We start from the raw sequence: 21373 nt of genomic DNA on the forward strand, positions 1-21373 counted from the left end.
AGCGATCTACTTTTCTTGCACTTATCTTCAGGAATGGGCTTTACTGTGTCCCGCCAACGGGAACGGAGCAGATGATTTCTTTCCTGCTCTAATTGCGCTCGCAGAGTCGGTAAAAGTCCCAAAATTGATTCTGCATTTGCGATACATTGAAGAGTATCGCTCGGTACAGCCTGTAGATCGCGGGCTTATTGGTTACTATTTGACCTCCTTGAATGCGGCCCTTAGGTAGGTGGGAAATGATGACACAGTAGGTACATATCTGGATGTGCGGCTACCCATAACTCCGGGAACATCCCCAACATGATATCTGATGGTATTACGGCGATTGGCGACCAAATCAAAGGCTTGTTTTTTAAAAAAAAGACACGGCCCCCCAAATTGTCCTCCTCATTACCAGTTTCCTCTTTATTGGATACTTCAACCATAGCAACGAAAACCAAACTTTAATTTTTGATTTTTCATGTCCACTTGTTTCTGTGGCGCATCCTCACCTAGGGACTTTTATTCTCACACCTTTTTTTCGCCTTGCTTTGTGGAGACCACCATCACTTGTGTGTTCTTGGCGCCTCTTTTTGTTTTATTGCTTTTCTTTTCATTGAAATTTGACGTGAGAGATCTTTTCGCACCTAAAAGGGCAACGCTTGTTGATCCCTTCGAGAATGAAAGGGATGATTACATTGATAATGAGCTTGGCGACGATGAATTGGAGGAGCAATTTTTATTGAAGAGGCGCGTTTTAACCGAGCTGGACGCACTGGAAAAGGGATTTTCGTGTCCCGCATCGCTTTCGCCCCTGCAAGGAGACAGTCCAGACTTGCATCGTATCAGAAGGATTTTGATGCTCGTTTTTTCCGGCATATTTTCGCTTTCCATGTTGGAGCTTTTTCTTTTTTATGTCAATCATTGGGTGATGCCAAGGTATCATCTGGCGCTTTTGATCGCCATTTTCGCCTCATCCCCCACATATGGGCTGCTGATAAATTTTGCCATCAAGAACAACATTTTGTCAGTGCTCGCTTGGATTCGAAGGGTCTTTATTGGGATCAGCGTGTGGTCATTTGTTAATGTCGTTGTGCTGCTTATTTTGTATCCTATTAAGGGCCAGTTCATTGATATCTCAAAATACGGCGCTTATTGGAATCTTTATACCCTTTTCTTTTTCCTGGTTTTATCGGTTTTCTTTGGCTTTCTACACGATCTGCTTGAAAAGTGCACCTTGAACACATGTGTTAGCGAAACAAAGGGCTCCATTTCGCTGTACGATAAAATCCTTTTCTTTTTGCCTTTCCTATGGCCTGCTGGCAATTGGAAATACAGGATGTATATCGTTTTCTCTTTGCTGTTCATTGCAGCCGGGAGACTCGTAAACGTGATGGTTCCTGTTTTTTTCAAAATGCTCGTTGATTCCTTAAGGGAAGACAATCAGTTTCCGCTAAACCTTTCTGCCACCGCCTTTTTGGGTCTCTATGTGGTCGGAAAACTGCTGCAAGGCAATGTTGGTATTATTTCGTCCATCCAAAAGCTGTTCTGGATCCCGGTTAGCCAGTGGTCCACTGAACATATTGCGGAAAAGGTTTTCTCGCACTTGCATGCACTTTCACATTCGTTTCATACATCGAGGAAAACCGGAGAAGTCATCAAAGAATTGGACAAGGGAATCACTTCTATTGGCTCTCTTTTGAATTCGGTCATTTTTTCGATCGGGCCTACGCTAATTGATGTGGCGATTGCCGTTCTCTTTTTCATCATCACCTTTGACATTTGGTTTGGCCTGATTATCGTTTCCACGATGTTTCTGTTCATCTCGTTGACCATTGTCATAACTCGCTGGAGGGTTGGGTTTCGGCGACAAATGTCGAGCCTGGATGCGCTTGTGTCTGGCAAGGCCGTTGATTCTCTTTTAAATTTCGAAACTGTTAAATATTTCAATGCAGAGCAATTTGAGATCGATTCGTACATCTCAACATTGAGGCAATATCTGAAGGCCGACTGGACTTGCCAAACATCTTTGATTGTTCTGAACACGGCGCAAAATTCGCTGATTTCCATCGGGGCCCTTTTCATCGGCTCTTATCTGGCCATTCAAAGACTTGAGGAGAATGATCAGATGTCCGTGGGTGATCTTATCTTGTTCCTGACATATATTGGCCAGCTGTACATGCCTCTAAATTACCTTGGAACATATTACAGGATCATTCAACAGCATTACATTGACATGGAAAAGATAGTGGAGCTCCTAAAATTGCCTATTGAAATACAAGATGCTCCCGGGGCTTGTGCCCTTCAAATCGAAAGAGGCGAAATCGTCTTCGGTAAGCATTCCATTGCATATGCATGCTGATAATTTAGATAACGTGCACTTCAATTATTTGGAGGTTCCCACCGACGGGACACGCGGACAGGAAGCATCTGGTTCCGAAATCGTGGCTCTTCAAGGCCTATCTTTTAGCGTCGCCCAGGGAAGCACGGTGGCCCTGGTTGGCCTTTCAGGCGCCGGCAAGTCTACCATTTTAAAGCTTTTGTTCCGGTTTTACGACGTCCAAGGCCTTGGTTCGATTCGCATCGACGGCCAAGACATACGGAATGTAACGTTGAAATCACTCAGAGAATCCATCGGCATCGTACCGCAAGATACGGTATTGTTTTACGATTCAATTGCTTACAACATAAAATATGCCCAACAAGATGCCTCCCCATATGATATCAAGCGCGTTGCCAGTGCTGCGCTTCTGCATGAGGAGCTATTTTCACAAGGCTATCAAACAAAAGTCGGGGAGAGGGGCATCAGGCTCTCCGGCGGAGAAAAGCAGCGAATAGCCATAGCAAGAACCTTACTCAAGAATCCCAAAATAATTGTTCTAGATGAGGCAACCTCTTCGTTGGATTCGATCTCTGAACGCGCAATCCAGCTCCAGCTTGAAAAAATGTGTTCTGGACGCACAACGTTGATTATAGCACATCGCCTTTCAACGATCACACATGCCGACAAGATCATCGTGCTGAATGCTGGCCGAATCATCGAAGAAGGCACGCATTGCGAGCTTTTGGGCATGCCAAACGGCTTTTATCGCTCAATGTGGCATGAACAGCACAAAATTTAAAAATTAAATTCCAATTCTTTTTTTCCCATGCACAAGGAAAAGGCCAAGATTCTGCACAACCACAAATTCAAGCTGAAGCGGGAATTGGCGCAAGCAAAAAAAATATTCGGAATACCACAAGAGCCCGGCAATCATGCTGACGCTTTAAAAAATGTAAAGGATAACAATAAAAAAGCAAAATCAGACCCGCTCTATGAGGCAAAGAAAAACTCTGACTTGAGACGGAGGGAAAAGCAGGTGGGGTTTGCAATAACTGACGATGTAGGAAATCCAGCACAAAAGAATCAAGCGGAAACAGGAGATTGAAGATGCAAACGTGCGAAGAACGGCATCGCATCTTCTATGCACATCGAGGACCAAAAAAGGCCAGCCAGTGATGCGGGACAGAATCAAGCATTTATTGGAAAAGTTACAGTGAGGCCAAACAAAACGAGCGCACGCTGCTGCTCAAATAAAAGTTTAATATTTAATCGGAGATTAAAGCTGACCACAGTTGGCGATCACAACCTTGGGGCTGACGGAACCAGAGCTCGTGCCCAACTTTTCGATGCTTCGAACGACATCCATTCCCTCGGTGACTTTTCCAAATACTACATGCTTTTCGTCAAGCCACGAGGTCTTTGCGGTGCAAATAAAAAACTGGGAGCCGTTGGTATTGGGTCCGGCATTTGCCATGGAAAGGATGCCCGGGCCAGTGTGTTTCAACTCGAAGTTTTCGTCCTCAAACTTTTCGCCATAAATGGATTTACCGCCAGTGCCATTGCCTTTAGTAAAGTCGCCACCTTGACACATGAAGTTTGGGATAACGCGGTGAAAACAGGAGCCCTTGTATGAAAGCCCCGGTTTGTCGCCGATACAAAGAGCGCGGAAATTTTCGGCCGTCTTGGGAACCACATCTGCCCTCAACTCCATCACAATTCTTCCAAGCGGGTTTCCGCCAGCAGTAATATCGAAGAAAACGGTTGGATTGGCCATTGGAAATGCTGCAGATGAAAAAAATGCTTTTCCGAAAGTCTTTAATCGGTTCATGTGTGGAATATTCCTGATGTTTCCATTGAAGTTTACGTTTTGCAAAACTTTGTTTTTAAATGAAAGTTTTGCATGGAAAATGCAGCTTTTGTTGACGATTTTTCATGCCTACTTGTGAGGCATTTTCCGAAATATATTTTGGGGGCTTCTTCTTGTGGCAAAAATGGGCCAATAAATTTTGAAGACCTTTTGCTGATGGTCGAGGAGGCTACAGACAAGATGGTTTTGCACGTGTTGAATATATTGCGCATACTTTTCGCACCTGGAAAGCCGGTCGAGTTGGATGCTACGTGCCTGGTCAACACAGTTGAAAAGTATTTGCACTATTTGACTTCAAATACTTTGATCGCAAACGGCCCCAAGCTACCTCGCCCTAAAGATTGCACTGCAATTGCCCGAGCATTGATTTGTGGCAACCAGGACTTGGCCTGTAGCTTGGGATGTGCTCTTTCTTTGGGCGATATATTGGATCCTATTCTTAATGAAAAGATCGATTTTTATAGGCTAGCTACGTATATCGTGAGTTCTCGCGCTGCTCCAAAATCTTCAATGCCTTTTTTTTCGTTTTTATCCAACGCCTACTTTGACGCACCAAAGAAAGTATCTGACATCGATGAGTCGTATTTTGTTGAGCTTGAATGGCCTGATATTTGCCTTGTTATTTTCAGACGATTTGCTGCGGTTTTCCAAAAGGAATCGAAAAGCGATATCGATTCGTACCAAGTTGTGTCGGCGATTGTTTCCTTTTTTGACGTGCAAAATATGTACTCTGCAATCCTTTTGTATTACCTGCGAATCGCATACATTCTGAAACATCCCGATGAATCCTCGCGTCTTTGTCTGGTGAGAAAAATACCCTCGCCCATCAACAGGCTGTTGGATGATCAGCTTCTATTTGCAGCCGAAAATTCGCCTCAGATTTCCTTTGTATTTTTCCTTGTTACGCTTCAGGTGAGTCCGTTTGCTTATTCGGAAGCTCTGGCTTCGCCGCAGAGCCTGTTTTTCAGTGTCGTTTCAAACCAAAATATTTCAAGCGATACCGTCACGTGTTTGATTCTTTATGGCTTTGTTAGCAGAATGCCGCTTCTCAATGCATTTTCAATCTCCGAGGAAGGCAAGCTTCTTTTCCTGCACTTGCCCGCTAGATTCGTTGTCGACGATACCCGTATCCGGCCATTTTTGCCGCAATTGGATCGCACTTGTTTGTTCAGAAACCTATTGGATGTTTTTTCGCCCTGTTTTGGCCTCTCTATTGATAAGCTCGAAAATGCTGCGCTCATTGAAATGCTTTGTAAGCCATTTTGTATGCAGCTTGCGGAGAAATATTACCGCCATGGTGCTGTCCATCTGCGTGAAGCCTTTTTGAAGCTGCCCAAGGAAGACTTTTGTTGTTTTGTGAAAGCATTCTCCGAATGTTCGATGGCCCTTTTTTTGATATCAGAAGCCGTGTCGTCATGCACTCATGAGCTTAGCAACATCCAGATGTTTCTATTTTTGATTTCATCTACCATTCGACCGCCTATTTCTGAGCTGTGCTTACTTTCGCCATTTTTAAATCTACTGAAGGATATCATTGAGGCCATTGGCGGACCTAAAGCCGTTCCAAAGATTTTGTTTTTCTATCAACTGTTTTCGGCGTTCTATCCGCTTCTCGCATCTAAAGAAAACGAGGAGGAGGTTCGCCAGGGCAGCTCCAAGATCGAGTATGCCAAAACATTGGGGGTGCTTGAATATCTTGGCGTTGATATACCCTGTAGCCTACAAGCAGCCATAAATGTGGATAGCTATAGCGATTACATTTATCAGATAAAGAGATCAATTAAAGGGGCAATCCAGGATTTGGAGCTATCCCATAATTATGAGGAGCCCGAGCACTTGGATCCCATTCCGATCGATATTTGTAATGCATGGGCCGGTCTTTTGGCGGAAAACAAAATTCATTCGTCACCAACGGAAGCGCCAGCTTCTCATCTGTTTGATCACAACATTGACAGGCTTCTTCACAACGTCCCCTCGGACAAGGACTACAAGTACTACCTTCTGAATTGTTTGTAACAAATAAAATTTAATGAGCTTTCAAATTAAAATAACTTAACATGGTGGGGGGTTCCCACCGGCAATTTGCCGACGACGAGCGGAGAGGCGATCGTTTTCGGTCTTTTTGTTGCGAATTCCTCTTTGCATGGCCTCGTAAAGCTTTTTCTTTTTCTTGCTCATCATCGAAAGCGCCAATTCATGAGACTGATCTTCCTCCTTGTCACTCTCATCGGCCTCTCGATATGCTCTAGCAACGGCATCCTGATCTTGCTCGTTTTCATCGTCATTGCCAGAGGCGTCGGCAAATGGCGATAAATGGGGTGGCAGGCTTGTCACGGTGGGACCATAGAGATCCTCTGACAGCAGCTTTTTGGAGTTGATCGAGTCAAAGATCCACTGCGGCTGGACATATTTACGTCCGCCAAACATGTTCGTCAACACGGGGCGATCAACGACATGGTGCGTGATTCTGGTATCGTTTTCTGCAAATGGCGAGCCCGGGCCATGATTCCATCCAACCCTGCCGCCAAAAGATGCGACACACAAAACCAGCACGTCAAAAGGCACTTCTCTTGACAGAAAAAAGACAAAATTTGAAAATAAGGTGGACAGAATTTTTTTCTCTTCACTTTGGTGAATCAGAGATGTCGCTATCGATTCTTCATTGGTTGATGCGGCTTTGGGTTGCTCGCCATCTTCTACCTGGTCGGTCTCGTGGAACTGATCGATAATGTCTTCAGACAATTTCGGGGACATGGCGGGAAAATTGGTCTCCGCGATCGATCCCTTTGCATGGGGATTTGAGATTGACAGAAATCCAGTGGACGAGTTGGAGTCACAATCCTCGTCAGCGATTGTGGTGGGATATCCCCAGCCAATTTCTTTTAATAACTTGAAGTTAACAAACGAGACAAAGGAATGGTAAAGCTCAAGAAAAGTCGCCATTACTTTAATGTCGACATCTCTGGGTATTTCCAGTGTGAAGGCGTGCGGAACGACCCATGTGATGGTTTCGCCATGAATCTCGGCTTGCAGATAGGTTCCCTTGATGGAGATGAAAACCTTTCTCAGCGAATGTGTCTCCATCACGTATCGGCTAAACTCCCCAAGGAGCCTGTAGCAAGATCTCAAAATCGATGCATCAAGGAATGTCACTGCATTTTGGGGGAGAGATGCAAACAGAGCAACATGGGTCAAAGCATCGTCCAAGTCTTTTAGCGCATCGATGAAGGTAGGATATCTTGACCTTATAATATCTGAAAACGGGATATCGGGCTTGTGTAGGCGTTCATAGCGGCGGGCCGTTTCCCACTCGCCACGCGCATGGAAGTGGCGAATTTTCTTTCGGAAAATCTTGGACTTTCTTAGGGTAGAAAGAAGAGGATCGTTGACCAAATGTTTAATGTCCTTCATGTGGTAGTAAGTTTTGTTAAGTGAAGACGATCCGGCGGCCAGTTTTGACTTGTGCTTTGGATCTCGAGGATATATGCCCTTCAAAATGCACATTCGTCTAAAGTCACGCAAGGTCACTTGTAAGACTTTGATTGCCTGATTGCGGTTAATGTAGGTCTTTACGGTTCCAGACGTATTCTAAAATGTAAGAGCACACTAATGAGGCGTACCTTTTTACGAAGTTTTCCCATTTTTAATAAAATGCAACCTTTTTACAATTATTTATTTGCTTTAAATTTTAAACGCTTAGCACTGCAAACAGGCCATTGTTGTTTACCCAGTTGTGCCTGCCCCTAACCCTAGTAGCATGCTGTCCGTATTTCAGCGCATATTGACCTTTTGCTGCCGCTTGTGCCGGCTGTTGTGATCGAGTTTTTCAGGAGATTTGCAGGATTCAGCCACATTTGGGATGGAACTATACGCTTCCGATGCACATCGCATTTATCTATTTTATTTGAAAAGCAAACTTTGAAGAGGCCGGATGTGGTTCTTTTCATTGGACACATCCAGCAACAGGTGGTTAAAGTTTTCCATTTCAAATGTAAATTGGAGCCATAGGCGCTGTAAATGCGCCAAAATCTCGTCCTGGCTCTGATTGATGGAATTATTTTCGGAAATAATTCCAATCTCATCGTCGGTGGAAATGGACCAAAGACCCTTTCTGGTTCTTTCCTCCATCGTGTTGATAATAGAATCCGTAAGAAGGTGCTTCTGTACAATGGAGTCATATAGTGCCGCCTAAATTAAACGAAACAGCATTTTACCTGGATGCGGACGAATACCAATATCAGATGGAGCAGTTGGTAAAGCTTTTGTTGGACATACCGAAGCGGGGAAGACCCCCCTTCCGCAGAGGTTGAGAACACGCCCGTAACAGCTACTTTGGAAATAAAGGCAGAATGGGCCCCCAAAACATCATCAAATGTTTTGCAAAAAGGCAAGGCACCATCGAACTGATCCCAGGCGCCTCCGATGGTGAAGATTTGGATGAAAAATAAAATTTGCCGAATGAAAGAAAGCATCCCAGTTATCATGGTACAAACCCTGTTGAAAACCAGCGGAGAAAATGGCGGCAATAGAAGCACATTGTCGTGCCTGCTCGAATTAATCTTCCGAAATAGGGAAAACCATGCCTTCCAGGACTCTGTGAGAATATGCTCGCATCGATTCAAACGCCAATTGAATCTAAACACTTTGACGTACAAGTTCATGATGGACCCGGTAAGCACCAGATTGAGAGGAGAATCGACCTGGTAATCAAGGGTAAATGATTCCCATCCCGTTTGCGATTGCGAATTGCCGGACTAGGGGAAAACCATGAGCACCAACGGGGTACCTTTAAAAGACGAACGTCCAAACGCCCGGTAAGCCACGAAGGGTCGTATGGACAAAGAAACTCGTTGATAATCGAGTCGATAGAGCCAACCAGATTGTGTCTATAAACTTGCACGCTGGGCTTGACAAGCTCAGATGCCAGCGAAGTTATCAATGCCTTGCAAAAATCTCCTCGTTCGCAAAAAAACACCTTTTTCAAAAACAGGATATGGCTCCAAAATGAATCTCCATTTGCACGTTGCATGGATGCCACGGTGGTGGGAAAAAACAGCCTGAATAAAAGGCGAGACCTTTCGGTGTATATTTTTTGAACAACACATGAAAAGCGATCAAAATTGCTTCCCACGTTTTCTGGTCAATTATATGAAATCACGATACCGGAAAATGCACCGAAAGTACCAAGGGCGTCATGATCTTGTTTAGCTTTGCCGTTTTCCTGCTTTGGCAAAAGTTCAAAATGGCGAATGAATGCTTCGATCTTCCCAATCGCCAAAACCTACAATAAATGGCAGCAGGTCACTCTTTTGGCATCGTCTAGAGAAACAAATTCGGGAAGGTCATCTGAAAGCACGTATTTGAAAGTCCATGAAGTATCGTCCTCAAAATGCACATCGGCATTTTCGGAGATGAAAAAATCGTCGCCATCATCTAGGCTTAGGATGCCACCGTTAGACATCCAGTTATAAACGAAGCCAAGCCAAGGTTTAATCATCTACACTTAAAATGGAAAAGTACAAATGAAAGCAGGTCTTGAAGCAATAGCTGGCCCACCGGATTTGCTGTGCAAAATTTCATCTTCCACAGCATGGACATGAATTTGTTGCCAGATATCTCGGTCTCGCCACTTGTCACCCGCAACAATGAGCAGATGAATTGGGATGTGTATATTTCCTTATTAAGGTGGAAAAGCAGCGATCTAAGTGTCTGATTGTCAAGCATTGCAATCGTGGCAATGCTCCTCATCGTGTCCTTGATGAAGGCTTGGACCCAGGCTTGAAAGCTCTACAATGCAAAAAATGGCCATCACAATACCTTTAACAGCAGGGAAGGTGAACAAGATGCAGAACAAATGCCAATGCAATTTTGTAAAGATCGGATAGCAGACGCACCGACAAGAAGATTTGTCACCAGCTCCTTGGTGGCCAACGTGCACTGAACCGAATCATCGATGGCGTAGGAGTGTTTTTTTGCATCAAAATGAAAAGTGCTGCTGTCGATCCCTTGAAAGGCCAAAAGCAAATGCTTAATCATGAGGTCCTCTGCAATGCTGTCTATACTTTAGACACGCAATTGGTACTTTTAGACAAACTGTAGCTTTTATAATCGCAAAAGGACCCGGCCGGCTGTTTCATGGGACCAGCATTACCTGGAAGGTCTCTCCCCAAAGTGGCCGAAAGGCTCCTGGCATCATTTTGACTTTCAGAATTGTTTAAAATCTTCATGATCGGGGAGAAATAGAAAGACCTGTCCATTTTTGCCATCATTTGGCGATTGAGTGAGACCTGTCCGAGGAAATAGATAATATCCCACGTGTTTTTAAAGTACGGCTAAATATACGGCAACAAAATACCTGCTGGTAGAGCTTGGTACAAATTTGCACAAACAAAGCACCTCTTTCGCCAGACAAGTCTTCAAGCGATACTACAAACATAAAAGCATGGTTGGCTACTTCTCTTTCTCACGATTTCTATCAAAATTTCCGGGCGATCTCTTGGGTACGCTGCTGGGGATATCGAGCTAAACTTTAAAACAAACATGGAACAACCTCATCAAAAGCAACTTGGAATAGTCCAGTAGAGACTCTTTGGCTGCAGATGACATCGAGCTGGAAACATATTGGGAAATAAGAAAATTTAAAAGCGAGCATATGCGATTTTCAACACAAAGATGCTGTGCAAAGGCGGCATCTGGCGTCTCGTCCATCCTGTTGCATGCAAAGGCAGGCGAGGAGCTCAACATTAAAAAATATTAAAAGCGTAAATGATTTGATGGTCCGTAAAGGGCCGAGGTCCGTGCACAATTTAAAATTTATCTGCCCGACCGGCTGCAAAGGGCCAACAAACGGGGCAACAAAGCATCCATAAAATGCCATGTTTCTCCCGCAAAGATTGAGCGGATGTTTTATTTTTGAATTGTCCGTTCAAAGATTTGAAGCCACCGTTGTAGTAGCTGATCTGTACAGTTGATGGTAAACAACATTTTCTCGATGTTTTCCTTGGTTATGGCAAGGTCTTCATTCATCTTCAGCCACTTTTGAGACACCTCGTTCCAGTCTGTCACGGCATTTACGTCGATTATGTTGGTGATCGCTGAGGGCACGGCGTCAAATCGGTTGTCTGACGTTTGGGCGAATTCCAACAGGTGTTTGTTGTGTTCCTTTAGCAGTTCGATGTTGATTCGCGTATTGCTGACGACGTCCATCGCAGAAGACAGCATATGGGCGGCCGGGTCTTGCTCCGCACTGGAGTTTACGCCTGAATTGGACATTGCAAAAAATTTTCATTTTGCCTCAAATTTAGTCCCATCCTCAACTTGCAATTGTTTAAATTAAATGTGATGGAGGTCGAGAACACGGCAAAGCCTGGTGCCACGGACGCGCATGCAGATGCGGAATGCACGCAGATAGTTGACTTGTTTAAAAACGCCGAGTAATATTGTCGCCTTCATCTTGTAGCTACTCATTGCTGCATTCCCATCTTCAGGTTTATAAGCATCAGCTGCACCAATGCGATCAAGACATCGAGGATCTTCGGCATCTCAAGGAAGAGGCCATGGAATATCCCGAATTCTTCATAAAGACGCTGCAAAAGCGCAAAGAGGTATGGTGCGGTCATCAACCCTGGCTAGATCCCAACCCTTCAATCTATATCTATGGTCCCAGAACTTGACTTGCAAAAGTATAGAAACATACATCTTAAGAGCTCCTTGACGTCAACTTTGTTGAAAAGAAATAGAGTCTCCGCAAGCTCTCCCATTTCGCCATCCTCAGATGCAAACACGGCCGTTGAAGAGTTATTGGCCCAAATTTCCCAGCTCCAGGAGTCTTTTAAGAAAGATCTTGTACCTTTTTTCGCTAATCATAGGAAGTACCTAAAAGTTGGAGCTGCGTCTTGGATATTACGGGGCGTTTTGAGCCTTCCCATTCGGTGCTCGAATTAAAGAAAATGAGGGAAAATTTGGCAAAATATCGACTCGATGATTCTTCGATGAAGAAAACATTTCCGGCGGTTAAGCCAAAACAGATAGGATACGCTCCCGTTAGGCAAAAGCCGAGCAAAAAGAAAAGGTATCATTGTTGGGCATGATGTTCGCAGTTCTAGGAATCTCTCGATTTTTACGCGTGTTGCCAGAGGAAGGGGCAGGCCTCCGGGGTTGATGAAGAAAACCCCATGGACAGAGCCCGAAATTGTAGCCATATATTTTGACATACGTGTAGACCATACTTAAAGAGTGGATAAAGACCCATGAGTCCGACATGAAACGGGGATATTACGAGGAGATACACCGCAAGCTTAGAGCAAGGCCGCCATCTGAAATCAGGGAAAAGGTGCAAAATCTATTGAACGAAGATCTTGCCCTTTTCGACAGCGACGAAGAACATGAAGCGAGCGGCCACTACTCAAAGGATGACCCCATTTATGATGGCGAATAAATTGGCAATTTATAACGGCTTGGTTTATTGGGGTTTTAATTCAAAATGATCGCAGTCATGTTGTTGTTGTGATGGTTTGGGGTACCAACAAAAAAGGAGGGGGGGGGAGTGATGGTGGCGCCAAAGACTAACAAAGCGCTATTTTGAGGACGCCATTTTTTGCTGGTACGTTTGTGAAGAAATAACGGATGCGCGGATTTGGCGGCCGCCAAACCATCTGCCTTGCAACGCAGCAACGGCCAATTGAGACGCTGCAAGGTCGGAATATTGAAGCAGAACTTCTCCTTGCGTATTTCCAAGCACGACGGGACGCCCAACGAGCGCTCCAAACTTTGAGCACTCATCGTGAATATCATCGGCAAGATCGGCTTTCCAGGTTGCCGAGCTGGATGATTCTGCAATCGGGTCGTAAAGGTTAGAAAGCAAGATGTAAAACACGGGGTTTTCTTTAAAGTAATTTTGCGTCAAATGAGTGGATGTCGAAAGGTCGGAATCCCGTGATAATCTCATCATCAATTCGGCACGCGCTTGAGGCGTCATCGAGAGAGCCACCGTGGCTTCCGAATCATCTGCCAACGCCCTCATTTGGGCATCGGAGGCGACGGTGATTTTGATCTAAGTAGGTAAGCGAGACATGTAAACATACAGCTTTACCGGCAATCTCAACCCCATCTAGCTGCTCAATGGCCTTTTTGGCATCGACATGATCACGGAAAGAAACAACGGCAGCGCCCTTGGACCTTTTGGAGACCGGATCGACCAGCAAAGAAAGATTGTCTATTCGGCCATAGGCAGAAAATATTGGCGTCAACATATGCTCGTCCACATCTGGATGGATGGATGAGATAAACAGCCTCTTGAACTGCGAGGCGGGGCCTTTTTTTTCTGCTCTCGAGGCAGCTGAAGATGCAGCAGGCTGATTCTGAGTGGGCGGTGGTAGAATTGTCCTTGCCGACTCGGAGGATGAGCGAGATGAACACATGGCTGCGGCCTCTTCGGCAAGCCTGTTTTTCTCTGTTTCCGTATTTGAAACCAAAATGGGGATACCTAATGTAAGAAGGCACAGCAAATACCCAATAATTTATGTCCTGAAAGCAGAATTGCCAAAGGAACCGAAGGCTCGTCTCTGAACTCGACGTACCCAAAGCTACATGCATTAGAAACCAACCTTCCGAGACGCAGAGCCAAAATGGAAGATTTTACTTACCCTTTGGATCGCCCAGTGATTCTATCCGACACAATTTTGACTTGGCGGACTTTTCCAACCTTACTGAAGAATTCACGGAGCTCGGTTTCGCGCAGACGCACAGCAAGTTGCTGCACAAATACAGTTCTTCGATCTCGTTCGCCTTCTGTAAGCTCGGGAGAGGGAGATCGAGCTCGTTTGCGAATGGCTCCGCTGGGGGGATCATCTCTTTTAGCGGTTTCTACTCGACAGCGTGAGCGAGATCTAGAACGTCTTCTTCTTCTAGAATATGGGTCAGAAGTCCTCTCCTTTGAAGCAGAAGGTCTTTCTCGTGAATAGTCTCTCTTTGACGATGAGGAGGTAGATGATGATGGCCTGGGAGACCTAAAATAGTCATCATCCTGATATCTACTTTTTCCTTTGGATGGAGAAGGAGAAGAGCTTCTGGTCGTGTCTCCAGATAGCTTTTGGTTCTAAAAATAATCAATCGCTTCCTTGTGCGTACCTTGTCATTTGATGACAGCTGCTTTTCCTGGAATGGAGCTTCTAGTAATGCATCAAGCTCATCAATATTCCAAGACATGCTATTAAATTTAAAAAATTGGCCGTCTAAAATTTACAGTGCTATTTATTTCAATGCAAACGAACACAAAGAGGCTGCACACGCCGCTTACACGACAAGGCGACTTTGGGCACACATTTAGTTGCTAATGTTCGGGGGTTTTCAGATGCAGATTTATGGATTTCTAATGCAAATCAACGGTGCTCGATGGGTATACCAATAGAAACTTGGCATGACCATTAGGAATCATTGTGCTATACACGTGGCTCTAGTCTGAAGGCAACAGTCCAAGCAAATATGGCCAAACAAATAAGCATTCAAACCGTCGATACAAGTCGGTGTATTCTGCCGACATGACAAAGTTGTATGATTCACTGAAAGAGGACTCGGAGAGCTCTATACTGTTTGAAAGATCAACTTCATTTTCGTTCGGAAATAATCTATAAAGAAGTCTAGATAATGCTTTAGTATTGTGGGGCTCAAGGGAAATAGGGAGAAGAGGTTCCATAATTTTGGGCTCGCGCGAACAGGCCTGCTTGGATGAGTCAATGTTGCTTGGCTTTAAGTCATCGACCAACAGCAGCGATTTGAGCTTTTTAAGCCGCCCTTTAGGCAACCGAGCCTGTTGTGCAAGAAGCTGCGAGTGTGCAAAATATAAATTGCTGCGTTGTGAAGAAACATCTGCCAAAGCAGCAGTAGAGGCAGCCGCATGAAGGTAGGTTTTTTGGGCCTCAAAAACTTCGTTCGTCTCTGCAGGCTCGTTTAGGGAAATGGTAGATGGAATAACAATGTCTTCTTTCTTTGATATTTGCCTCCATCGTCTTGAGCACTATGGTAATTATTATGGCACGGCATGGATTGATACCTGATTGTCGGTCCTATTAGGCAAATGGGATGCAACCAATGACCATTTCCCAAGCCCGAACATCATCACCAAATCCTTTAGCCTGGATGTTTCCTACAAATAAGAGGCTCAAAAAGGCTTACTTCAGCAGACCATTTGCCCAAGTTTAAAGAGGGATCCAGAATATTTGACCATCTTTCACGACATTGCACATCTGTTCGCCCTGGAACCATTTGCTGCACTTGGGACCATTTTGCAACGCCGTAAATTCGAACCGCTTTCCGCAAGCACTCGTCTTCTGCTGGGGTCCACTTTCCTCGATGTATTTTTGGATCGAGACTTTTGAGCCAGCGATGCAGGCATTGTTGGCCTGAGCGCCCCTCGAGACATCCCGAGACGGCTTGCCAATTTTTGGTGCCAAAATACTGAACGGCTTTTTTTAATAGCATATCTTCATGTGGAGTCCAGCGTCTATTGTTAGCAGTCAATTCAAATATCCTTACTCTCTTAAATGAGAATTGTTTATGAATCTTTGATACTGAATGAAGCAGCATATTTCCGTCCTGTGGTTTCCATGCTTCTCTGCAATGATTTGCCATCGGTGTTTTCCGAGAACATCTTTCAAAGAATTTGCATCAACCAACATAAGGCTATTGGCATGGGTGTGAACGGGCTCGGCCGTTGGCGCTTCCTTAATCGAAAGTATGGTTTCCGACAGACGATCTAGCTCGTCTTTATTCCAAGGGCGGTTATTTATAAGCGGGTGATCGTGGAAAATCCATTGGATAAGGCATTCTTCAGGGGATTTTACATTCATCAAACACTCGGAGATTTTAATCCAGTCCAGCCCGTGGGTATTTATCTTTAGATTCTTTTCCGGCAAAAGTTGGATGCTGTTGATGATTTCACGGAATGAAGAAAACGCCCTATGGTTTGGGCTAGGCGAGAGTCGACGCTGCATATCCGCGCCGGAGACATCATTGCAATCAAAGTTTGACGATGCCCCATCGAACTCCAATTGTCGAAACTCGGTTTTGAATCTATGATGAAAGCAGTGTCTTACCGCTCATAAATGGTATCCAAAAGTAATTGTTGGTTTTGCGTTTGAATGGCCCGCGACAGGGCAACTCTTTGCAAAGGGGTCCACCGCATCGCTTTGACGTGCCGTGGATACAGCGAATACAGATGATTCATCAACAATATGTCGTCGAAGCAATTTGACAGAGTCGGGCACTCGCCACCATAATCCTGAAAATATCTACCGCGCGAGCAGAGCGGCAAAGCCTGCATGGCCGACTGAGTGTGCCCGCTTTGTTTTGACGCCGATGAATACCTCCTGATTGCTCGACTGTGTCTCTTCATAAACAATGAGGATAAATGATTCTAAGGTTAAAAAGAATGGCTACCTGATGTTCAGAGATCTTTTTGAGGTTTTGTTGGATGTTGGAAAAAATTATCAAAAGCCGCTCTTGCATCGATTTGTTGATGGAGTATAGTTTGAGGAGAAGATTATGATATTCATCCTCACTGTCAACACTTGGCTGATATTCATGGAAGGAAAAATCCAGATTTTTGATGCTGTCGTATGTGTGGGGATAGTCAAATTCCCTAAAAGAGGGTACAATGGTTTTGAGAATGGAAATGAACTTTTCTTCCGTGTCTGTGCCGAAGGGATCAAAATCGGTTTCTACCGCATCTGTGGGGACCATTTCAACAGGAGAGATGCTGGAAGACCGATCCCCGCAATCGGCTGCGTCGATAACTCCGTCAGACTCCCACATCGACATACGTGGGGGGAGGTTGGCTTGGCTTAAATTAAATTTGGTGCAATTTAATAAATAAACCTCGGATAAATCTTGGCCAAGTGACTCGATTATGACACATGCTTCGTCTAAAATTGAGCTCTTGAGAATATATTTCAAAGGAAACAACACACTTCGACACATAAAGCAACTATTGTTTGTTGGAACCGGTAATTTTACGAAAGCTTCCCACCAACCAATAGGTGCCTCTTGTTCGGTTCCCGATCTCACATGCTTGATGGAGGGCATGACCTCGGATAAATCTTGCTCCGTATGTACAGATGCCATTGTCCCGTTTTCAAAGAACCGAAGGAAGAACACCAGTGTAATGCTTAGGTATGCAAACCTGCTCATAAAATAGATATTCAATGGACATTGCAGACCCCCATGCAGCACTAAGAAACATACTGATTGACTGTGGCAAGGTAGGTTGCATGCACATTCTAAAATCTTGACCTTTTACGATTCCACGTGCAACACAATCATCCCGGCCTTTGCCGAGCTAAAGCTATTGTGTCCCAAGGACTTTGCTCTTTCCGCCATAATTTTAAGCCACGCACATGCAGATGCGTTTTATGGGCTGGACGACTTGAGGCATTGGACGTCTAAATCACGGATCCAATCGCACATCGACATTTATGTGGATTCGGTATCCTTTCCCGCCATCCAGTCCGTCTTTCCGTACCTTGTCGATACGTCATTTGCAACGGGCGGAGGGTCTGTCTCGCAAACAAAGTTCCACGTTTTTGAGCCCTCGCTGCAAACCGTGCTCAAGTTTCCCACAAAAGATCAAGACAGCCCGTTCTCTATCCATACCATTCCAGGTATGCAGTTATTCCGATATTTTTAGTCCAGCACGGGGTTTATTCTGAGCCCGATAAGCTCAATAGGCCATTCATGTCTTTGGGATTTTATTTTGACACCATTGCTTACATTTCAGACGTGAGCGAGTTTCCAACAGAGTCGATGGACTTTCTAAAGTCCAAAAAGGTCTCGTTGTTGATAATTGACTCTCTGTATCCATTTGGGTCGTATTCAAGCCATTTTTGCTTTGATCAGGTTTTGGATTTGGCAAGCATCCTGCGTCCCGAAATCGTTTATATTGTCGGCACTACGCACACATGGGACTACCGGTTGTCGAAAGATTTTTTTGCCAACCACCCCCGGATTTTGGCATCTCCAATCTTGTCCAAAATAAGCTTCCATATGGCGTTTGACGGGCTGATTTTGGAGTTTGCGTAATAAATTTAATAGGGAGTAACATCTTCCATCTCAATGTCATCGGGATCCGTGTCCTCGTCTTCTTCTCCCTCGTCGTCGTAGTCTTCGTCGGCCATTTCGTGCTCTGGATGGCCCGTTGCCGCGCCAGTGCTTTCGGAAGCAATGGGCCGTGAAATCGATGGCGCAATTGCCGTGGCAGCTCCCGATCTGTTTGCATTCAAATATTCTGCCTTCAATTGATAGCAACCCTTAAAGTCGCCGCGTTTATTGAGGTCGCATATTTCGGCAAGCACTTCTTTCAAGTAATTCTATTGGAGAGGTAATGCATGCAAATTCAAACTGATGGCTGCTTGGTGTACTCTAAAATGTCTTTGAAATTCCAGTATTTGAATTTTTCAAACGCTGTAAATAAAAAGTCCAGCAGGGCTTCTTTGGGCAGCCTTTCCCTTCGAAGCTCAACAGGGATTTTTCGCCGTCCCTACAAAGAAATAACAAGGCTACAAACGTACACCGGTGAGCACAACGGATTGGGGCAAAGGCCTCATAAAAGATGCACCAACGCCCTCTTTTATGGAGTCTATCAGCTGAAGGGTGCGTTTTGGCTTGTTAAAGTGCAGGTTTCGAGCCTTGATGACATCTCTGTATGCTTGATTAACACTTGAGGGCCGAAGATGACATTCATGCTCGATTTTGCCCTCAATTGCAATGGCACCTTGGAAATTAAGTCCACTTTGTTACTGTTTTGTTCTTCCGAGAAAATATTATTGGCCTTTGATTGCTTTAGAAACACCATATCATATTCTTGAGGCAGGTGTGCCGTGTGAGAATTGCTTGAAAGGTGAAACGTAACCTATGCGTTAGCCAGCTGGTATCGCAAAGGTACCCTGGTAGGAGACCCGGAAGTCTGCTCGTATATTCTGACGGAGCCAAGCTCGACATCATCTGTCTGCTGTGCGCTCCAATGTGTATAGAGAAAGTCGGGCAACTATTGGAATGAACATGGAGCATTTTCAAACTTTAACCAGCCATATCCTCCTCTCCGCATGGCTGACATCGATTTCTTGGTTCAAGTCGTCCATTAAATTAAAATTTTGCTGCATTTTTGGTATTTAAAATTTATAGAGACAACCAAATGGAAACTCAAAATGGAATTCCAAAAAATCATGTCAATATTGCCAACTTGGATGATAGGGTAAAAACGGCATCTGCTCAAGATGCGAATTCGATTAAAGGAGAGCTCGAGTTTCTCATCTACAAATACACGAAAGCTTTTGGTTCAAATTCGCATTCAGAAAATGATGGGCATGCAACCGGGTGTGGCAAGTCGTTTTATGCAGGATTGACTTGGAAAGGATGTGCAAGAATAGCCAGCCTGGAGGACATGGTATGAATGGTGTTGATCCAAGTTTCTCACTAGAAATTGAAATATGCCAATATCCCCGATGATTATCTTCTCAGAATGGTTGCCTTTTGGACGAAGAGGCTATTGCACTTTCCCATCCAGCCAGAAGATGGCCAAAAGTGCACAAAAAGACGAAAAAAATTTCTCGAATTTGCGCAGACGCCATCTCTGGTCGACCCCAATGCCAGCAATTACGAATTACTTTCCCCTTCTTGTGCCCCCAATTTGCAATCCTCTGATGCATGTGATGCACCGAGAAGCAATAACTCATCCCTAAGTAAGATATATGATTCCGATCTTTATTAGATTTCCTCAACTTGTACAGACAAATCGACAGCCGTGATGTGGAAAGTGTTCAAATTAATGAGGCAATATACAAACGATGCAAATTCCACGAATTAAAAACGGTTCAGGGGCATTGCCAGCCCATTTACTGCCTATCTTTTGATCGGAACGAGAACGTCTTTGTCACTGTATTAATTTTTCGGCCATTTTATTTTTTATTTAGGGTTCTGACGATGGTTTGATTAAACTTTGGTGTTTGAAGACATCAATTTTATTGCAATCTTTGAGGGGCCATTCAGTACATTCCAATTCTAACCCTAAATTTTAGAATTGCATTTCCGACATTTCAATTTGCAGCCGAAATGTGCTTTTAGCCTCTGCTTCGCTAGATGGCACCATTAAAATCTGGAAGCTCCACGATGGGACTATTTTGCGGACGCTATTGAACGTACGCCCTTTCATTTGAGTTCTAGAATTCCGAAGTGTCCACAATTGAATTTCATCCGCTGTTTTACGAGGGATATCCGTTTCTTCTTTCTTCTGGAAACGATGGCATTTGTAAGATTTGGAACTTGACCCTCTGTGGTGATGGTTACAATATTTCCTCTGTGAAGGTGATGCCCTTTTATTGTAAGACTATCATGTGAGACCAAATCAAATGTGCCGCCTTCTCGCTTGGAGGCGCTCGATTTATCGTTGGAGGGACTGACGGCCTTCTTCGCGTATACAAGGTCCCAAGTTCTGAGCACGAAGGCTTCATATATATTGTCGACGACGAAAGCGAATATGGCCATTTGTCTTCGAGCTTGGAAGTTGACTCTGACGGCCAACAGGTGGCCACCTCTGCCAGCAGAGGTAGTAGAGAATCAAAGTCGATATCTCCGGTTTCGCTTGTTTCGCGACCTCAAATGGAAAAAAATAGCCTTGACCACATATTGGTGGCATTTGATGACCATCTTGGCTACATCACGTCCATTGCTTGCGGCTCGGACGGCCCGATTTTGAGCGGGTTTGTTTTTACAAAATAACTGTCGTCTCCTAGATCATGGGACGGTACGGCTCGCATTAGGTCGTTCAATTTTGACACCAAATGCTGGGACACATTGACTCGTAAGTTTTTGTCGCTTCCCTGTAGTATCGGTTGATGGCCATTTAGACAAATCGCACGAAAATATCCACTTGAAAGTAACCAATGTGTTTTGGACGGTCAATGACAATTTCATTTTGACGGCATCAACGGACAATATCATTAGGGTTTGGGTTGGCCTTAACTTTAGATATGGAACCCATTTGAGGGCTCGATCATCAATACATTTAGCAGGCATTCGGATGAAATTTACATCTTAACGGGGCACCCATATGCCGAAAACATTATACTGTCTGCGTGCATTGGGGGAAAGGCCTTTCTTTGGGACGTCTCAACAGGGAACGTCATTTTTGGTACCCCACCATTTGTTGATTTCAT

The 21373-nt window shown here is 44.5% G+C and overlaps 13 protein-coding genes across 13 annotated transcripts; 5 read left to right on the plus strand and 8 right to left on the minus strand.

The window, feature by feature from the left end:
- Positions 1–1318: 1318 nt before the first annotated feature.
- Positions 1319–3101, plus strand: DI09_37p90 (uncharacterized protein; the record flags this gene model as incomplete). The annotated part of the gene is made up of 2 exons (XM_013382366.1): positions 1319–2312; positions 2350–3101. The coding sequence occupies 2 exons, from the start codon at positions 1319–1321 to the stop codon at positions 3099–3101; spliced, it is 1746 nt and encodes a 581-aa protein (XP_013237820.1).
- Positions 3102–3578: 477 nt separating this feature from the next.
- Positions 3579–4076, minus strand: DI09_37p100 (peptidyl-prolyl cis-trans isomerase; the record flags this gene model as incomplete). The annotated part of the gene is made up of 1 exon (XM_013382346.1): positions 3579–4076. The coding sequence occupies one exon, from the start codon at positions 4074–4076 to the stop codon at positions 3579–3581; it is 498 nt and encodes a 165-aa protein (XP_013237800.1).
- A 126-nt stretch (positions 4077–4202) lies between these two features.
- On the plus strand, positions 4203–6185 carry DI09_37p110 (uncharacterized protein; the record flags this gene model as incomplete). The annotated part of the gene is made up of 1 exon (XM_013382347.1): positions 4203–6185. The coding sequence occupies one exon, from the start codon at positions 4203–4205 to the stop codon at positions 6183–6185; it is 1983 nt and encodes a 660-aa protein (XP_013237801.1).
- A 36-nt stretch (positions 6186–6221) lies between these two features.
- DI09_37p120 (Pescadillo-like protein) lies at positions 6222–7673 on the minus strand (the record flags this gene model as incomplete). Its single annotated transcript, XM_013382348.1, has 1 exon — positions 6222–7673. The coding sequence occupies one exon, from the start codon at positions 7671–7673 to the stop codon at positions 6222–6224; it is 1452 nt and encodes a 483-aa protein (XP_013237802.1).
- Positions 7674–8069: 396 nt separating this feature from the next.
- On the minus strand, positions 8070–10426 carry DI09_37p130 (uncharacterized protein; the record flags this gene model as incomplete). Its single annotated transcript, XM_013382349.1, has 7 exons — positions 8070–8357; positions 8402–8763; positions 8838–9305; positions 9354–9432; positions 9475–9666; positions 9987–10225; positions 10321–10426. The coding sequence occupies 7 exons, from the start codon at positions 10424–10426 to the stop codon at positions 8070–8072; spliced, it is 1734 nt and encodes a 577-aa protein (XP_013237803.1).
- Positions 10427–11075: 649 nt separating this feature from the next.
- On the minus strand, positions 11076–11441 carry DI09_37p140 (uncharacterized protein; the record flags this gene model as incomplete). The annotated part of the gene is made up of 1 exon (XM_013382350.1): positions 11076–11441. The coding sequence occupies one exon, from the start codon at positions 11439–11441 to the stop codon at positions 11076–11078; it is 366 nt and encodes a 121-aa protein (XP_013237804.1).
- A 238-nt stretch (positions 11442–11679) lies between these two features.
- Positions 11680–12606, plus strand: DI09_37p150 (uncharacterized protein; the record flags this gene model as incomplete). Its single annotated transcript, XM_013382351.1, has 3 exons — positions 11680–11773; positions 11836–12014; positions 12391–12606. The coding sequence occupies 3 exons, from the start codon at positions 11680–11682 to the stop codon at positions 12604–12606; spliced, it is 489 nt and encodes a 162-aa protein (XP_013237805.1).
- Positions 12607–12744: 138 nt separating this feature from the next.
- DI09_37p160 (uncharacterized protein) lies at positions 12745–14375 on the minus strand (the record flags this gene model as incomplete). The annotated part of the gene is made up of 5 exons (XM_013382352.1): positions 12745–13221; positions 13253–13653; positions 13680–13753; positions 13814–14256; positions 14298–14375. 5 exons carry the CDS (start codon positions 14373–14375, stop codon positions 12745–12747), a joined length of 1473 nt encoding a protein of 490 aa, XP_013237806.1.
- Positions 14376–15085: 710 nt separating this feature from the next.
- DI09_37p170 (uncharacterized protein) lies at positions 15086–16159 on the minus strand (the record flags this gene model as incomplete). The annotated part of the gene is made up of 4 exons (XM_013382353.1): positions 15086–15175; positions 15220–15312; positions 15342–15702; positions 15738–16159. The coding sequence occupies 4 exons, from the start codon at positions 16157–16159 to the stop codon at positions 15086–15088; spliced, it is 966 nt and encodes a 321-aa protein (XP_013237807.1).
- Positions 16160–16264: 105 nt separating this feature from the next.
- Positions 16265–17288, minus strand: DI09_37p180 (uncharacterized protein; the record flags this gene model as incomplete). The annotated part of the gene is made up of 2 exons (XM_013382354.1): positions 16265–16431; positions 16565–17288. The coding sequence occupies 2 exons, from the start codon at positions 17286–17288 to the stop codon at positions 16265–16267; spliced, it is 891 nt and encodes a 296-aa protein (XP_013237808.1).
- An 80-nt stretch (positions 17289–17368) lies between these two features.
- DI09_37p190 (uncharacterized protein) lies at positions 17369–18242 on the plus strand (the record flags this gene model as incomplete). The annotated part of the gene is made up of 3 exons (XM_013382355.1): positions 17369–17425; positions 17524–17824; positions 17941–18242. 3 exons carry the CDS (start codon positions 17369–17371, stop codon positions 18240–18242), a joined length of 660 nt encoding a protein of 219 aa, XP_013237809.1.
- A 5-nt stretch (positions 18243–18247) lies between these two features.
- On the minus strand, positions 18248–19300 carry DI09_37p200 (uncharacterized protein; the record flags this gene model as incomplete). The annotated part of the gene is made up of 6 exons (XM_013382356.1): positions 18248–18529; positions 18562–18699; positions 18731–18933; positions 18960–19071; positions 19105–19206; positions 19244–19300. The coding sequence occupies 6 exons, from the start codon at positions 19298–19300 to the stop codon at positions 18248–18250; spliced, it is 894 nt and encodes a 297-aa protein (XP_013237810.1).
- A 53-nt stretch (positions 19301–19353) lies between these two features.
- On the plus strand, positions 19354–20936 carry DI09_37p210 (uncharacterized protein; the record flags this gene model as incomplete). The annotated part of the gene is made up of 4 exons (XM_013382357.1): positions 19354–19605; positions 19783–19900; positions 20283–20356; positions 20640–20936. The coding sequence occupies 4 exons, from the start codon at positions 19354–19356 to the stop codon at positions 20934–20936; spliced, it is 741 nt and encodes a 246-aa protein (XP_013237811.1).
- Between the last annotated feature and the right edge of the window lie 437 nt (positions 20937–21373).

This window comes from Mitosporidium daphniae (assembly GCF_000760515.2).
Source record: "Mitosporidium daphniae strain UGP3 chromosome Unknown contig-37, whole genome shotgun sequence".
NCBI lineage: Eukaryota > Fungi > Microsporidia > Mitosporidium > Mitosporidium daphniae.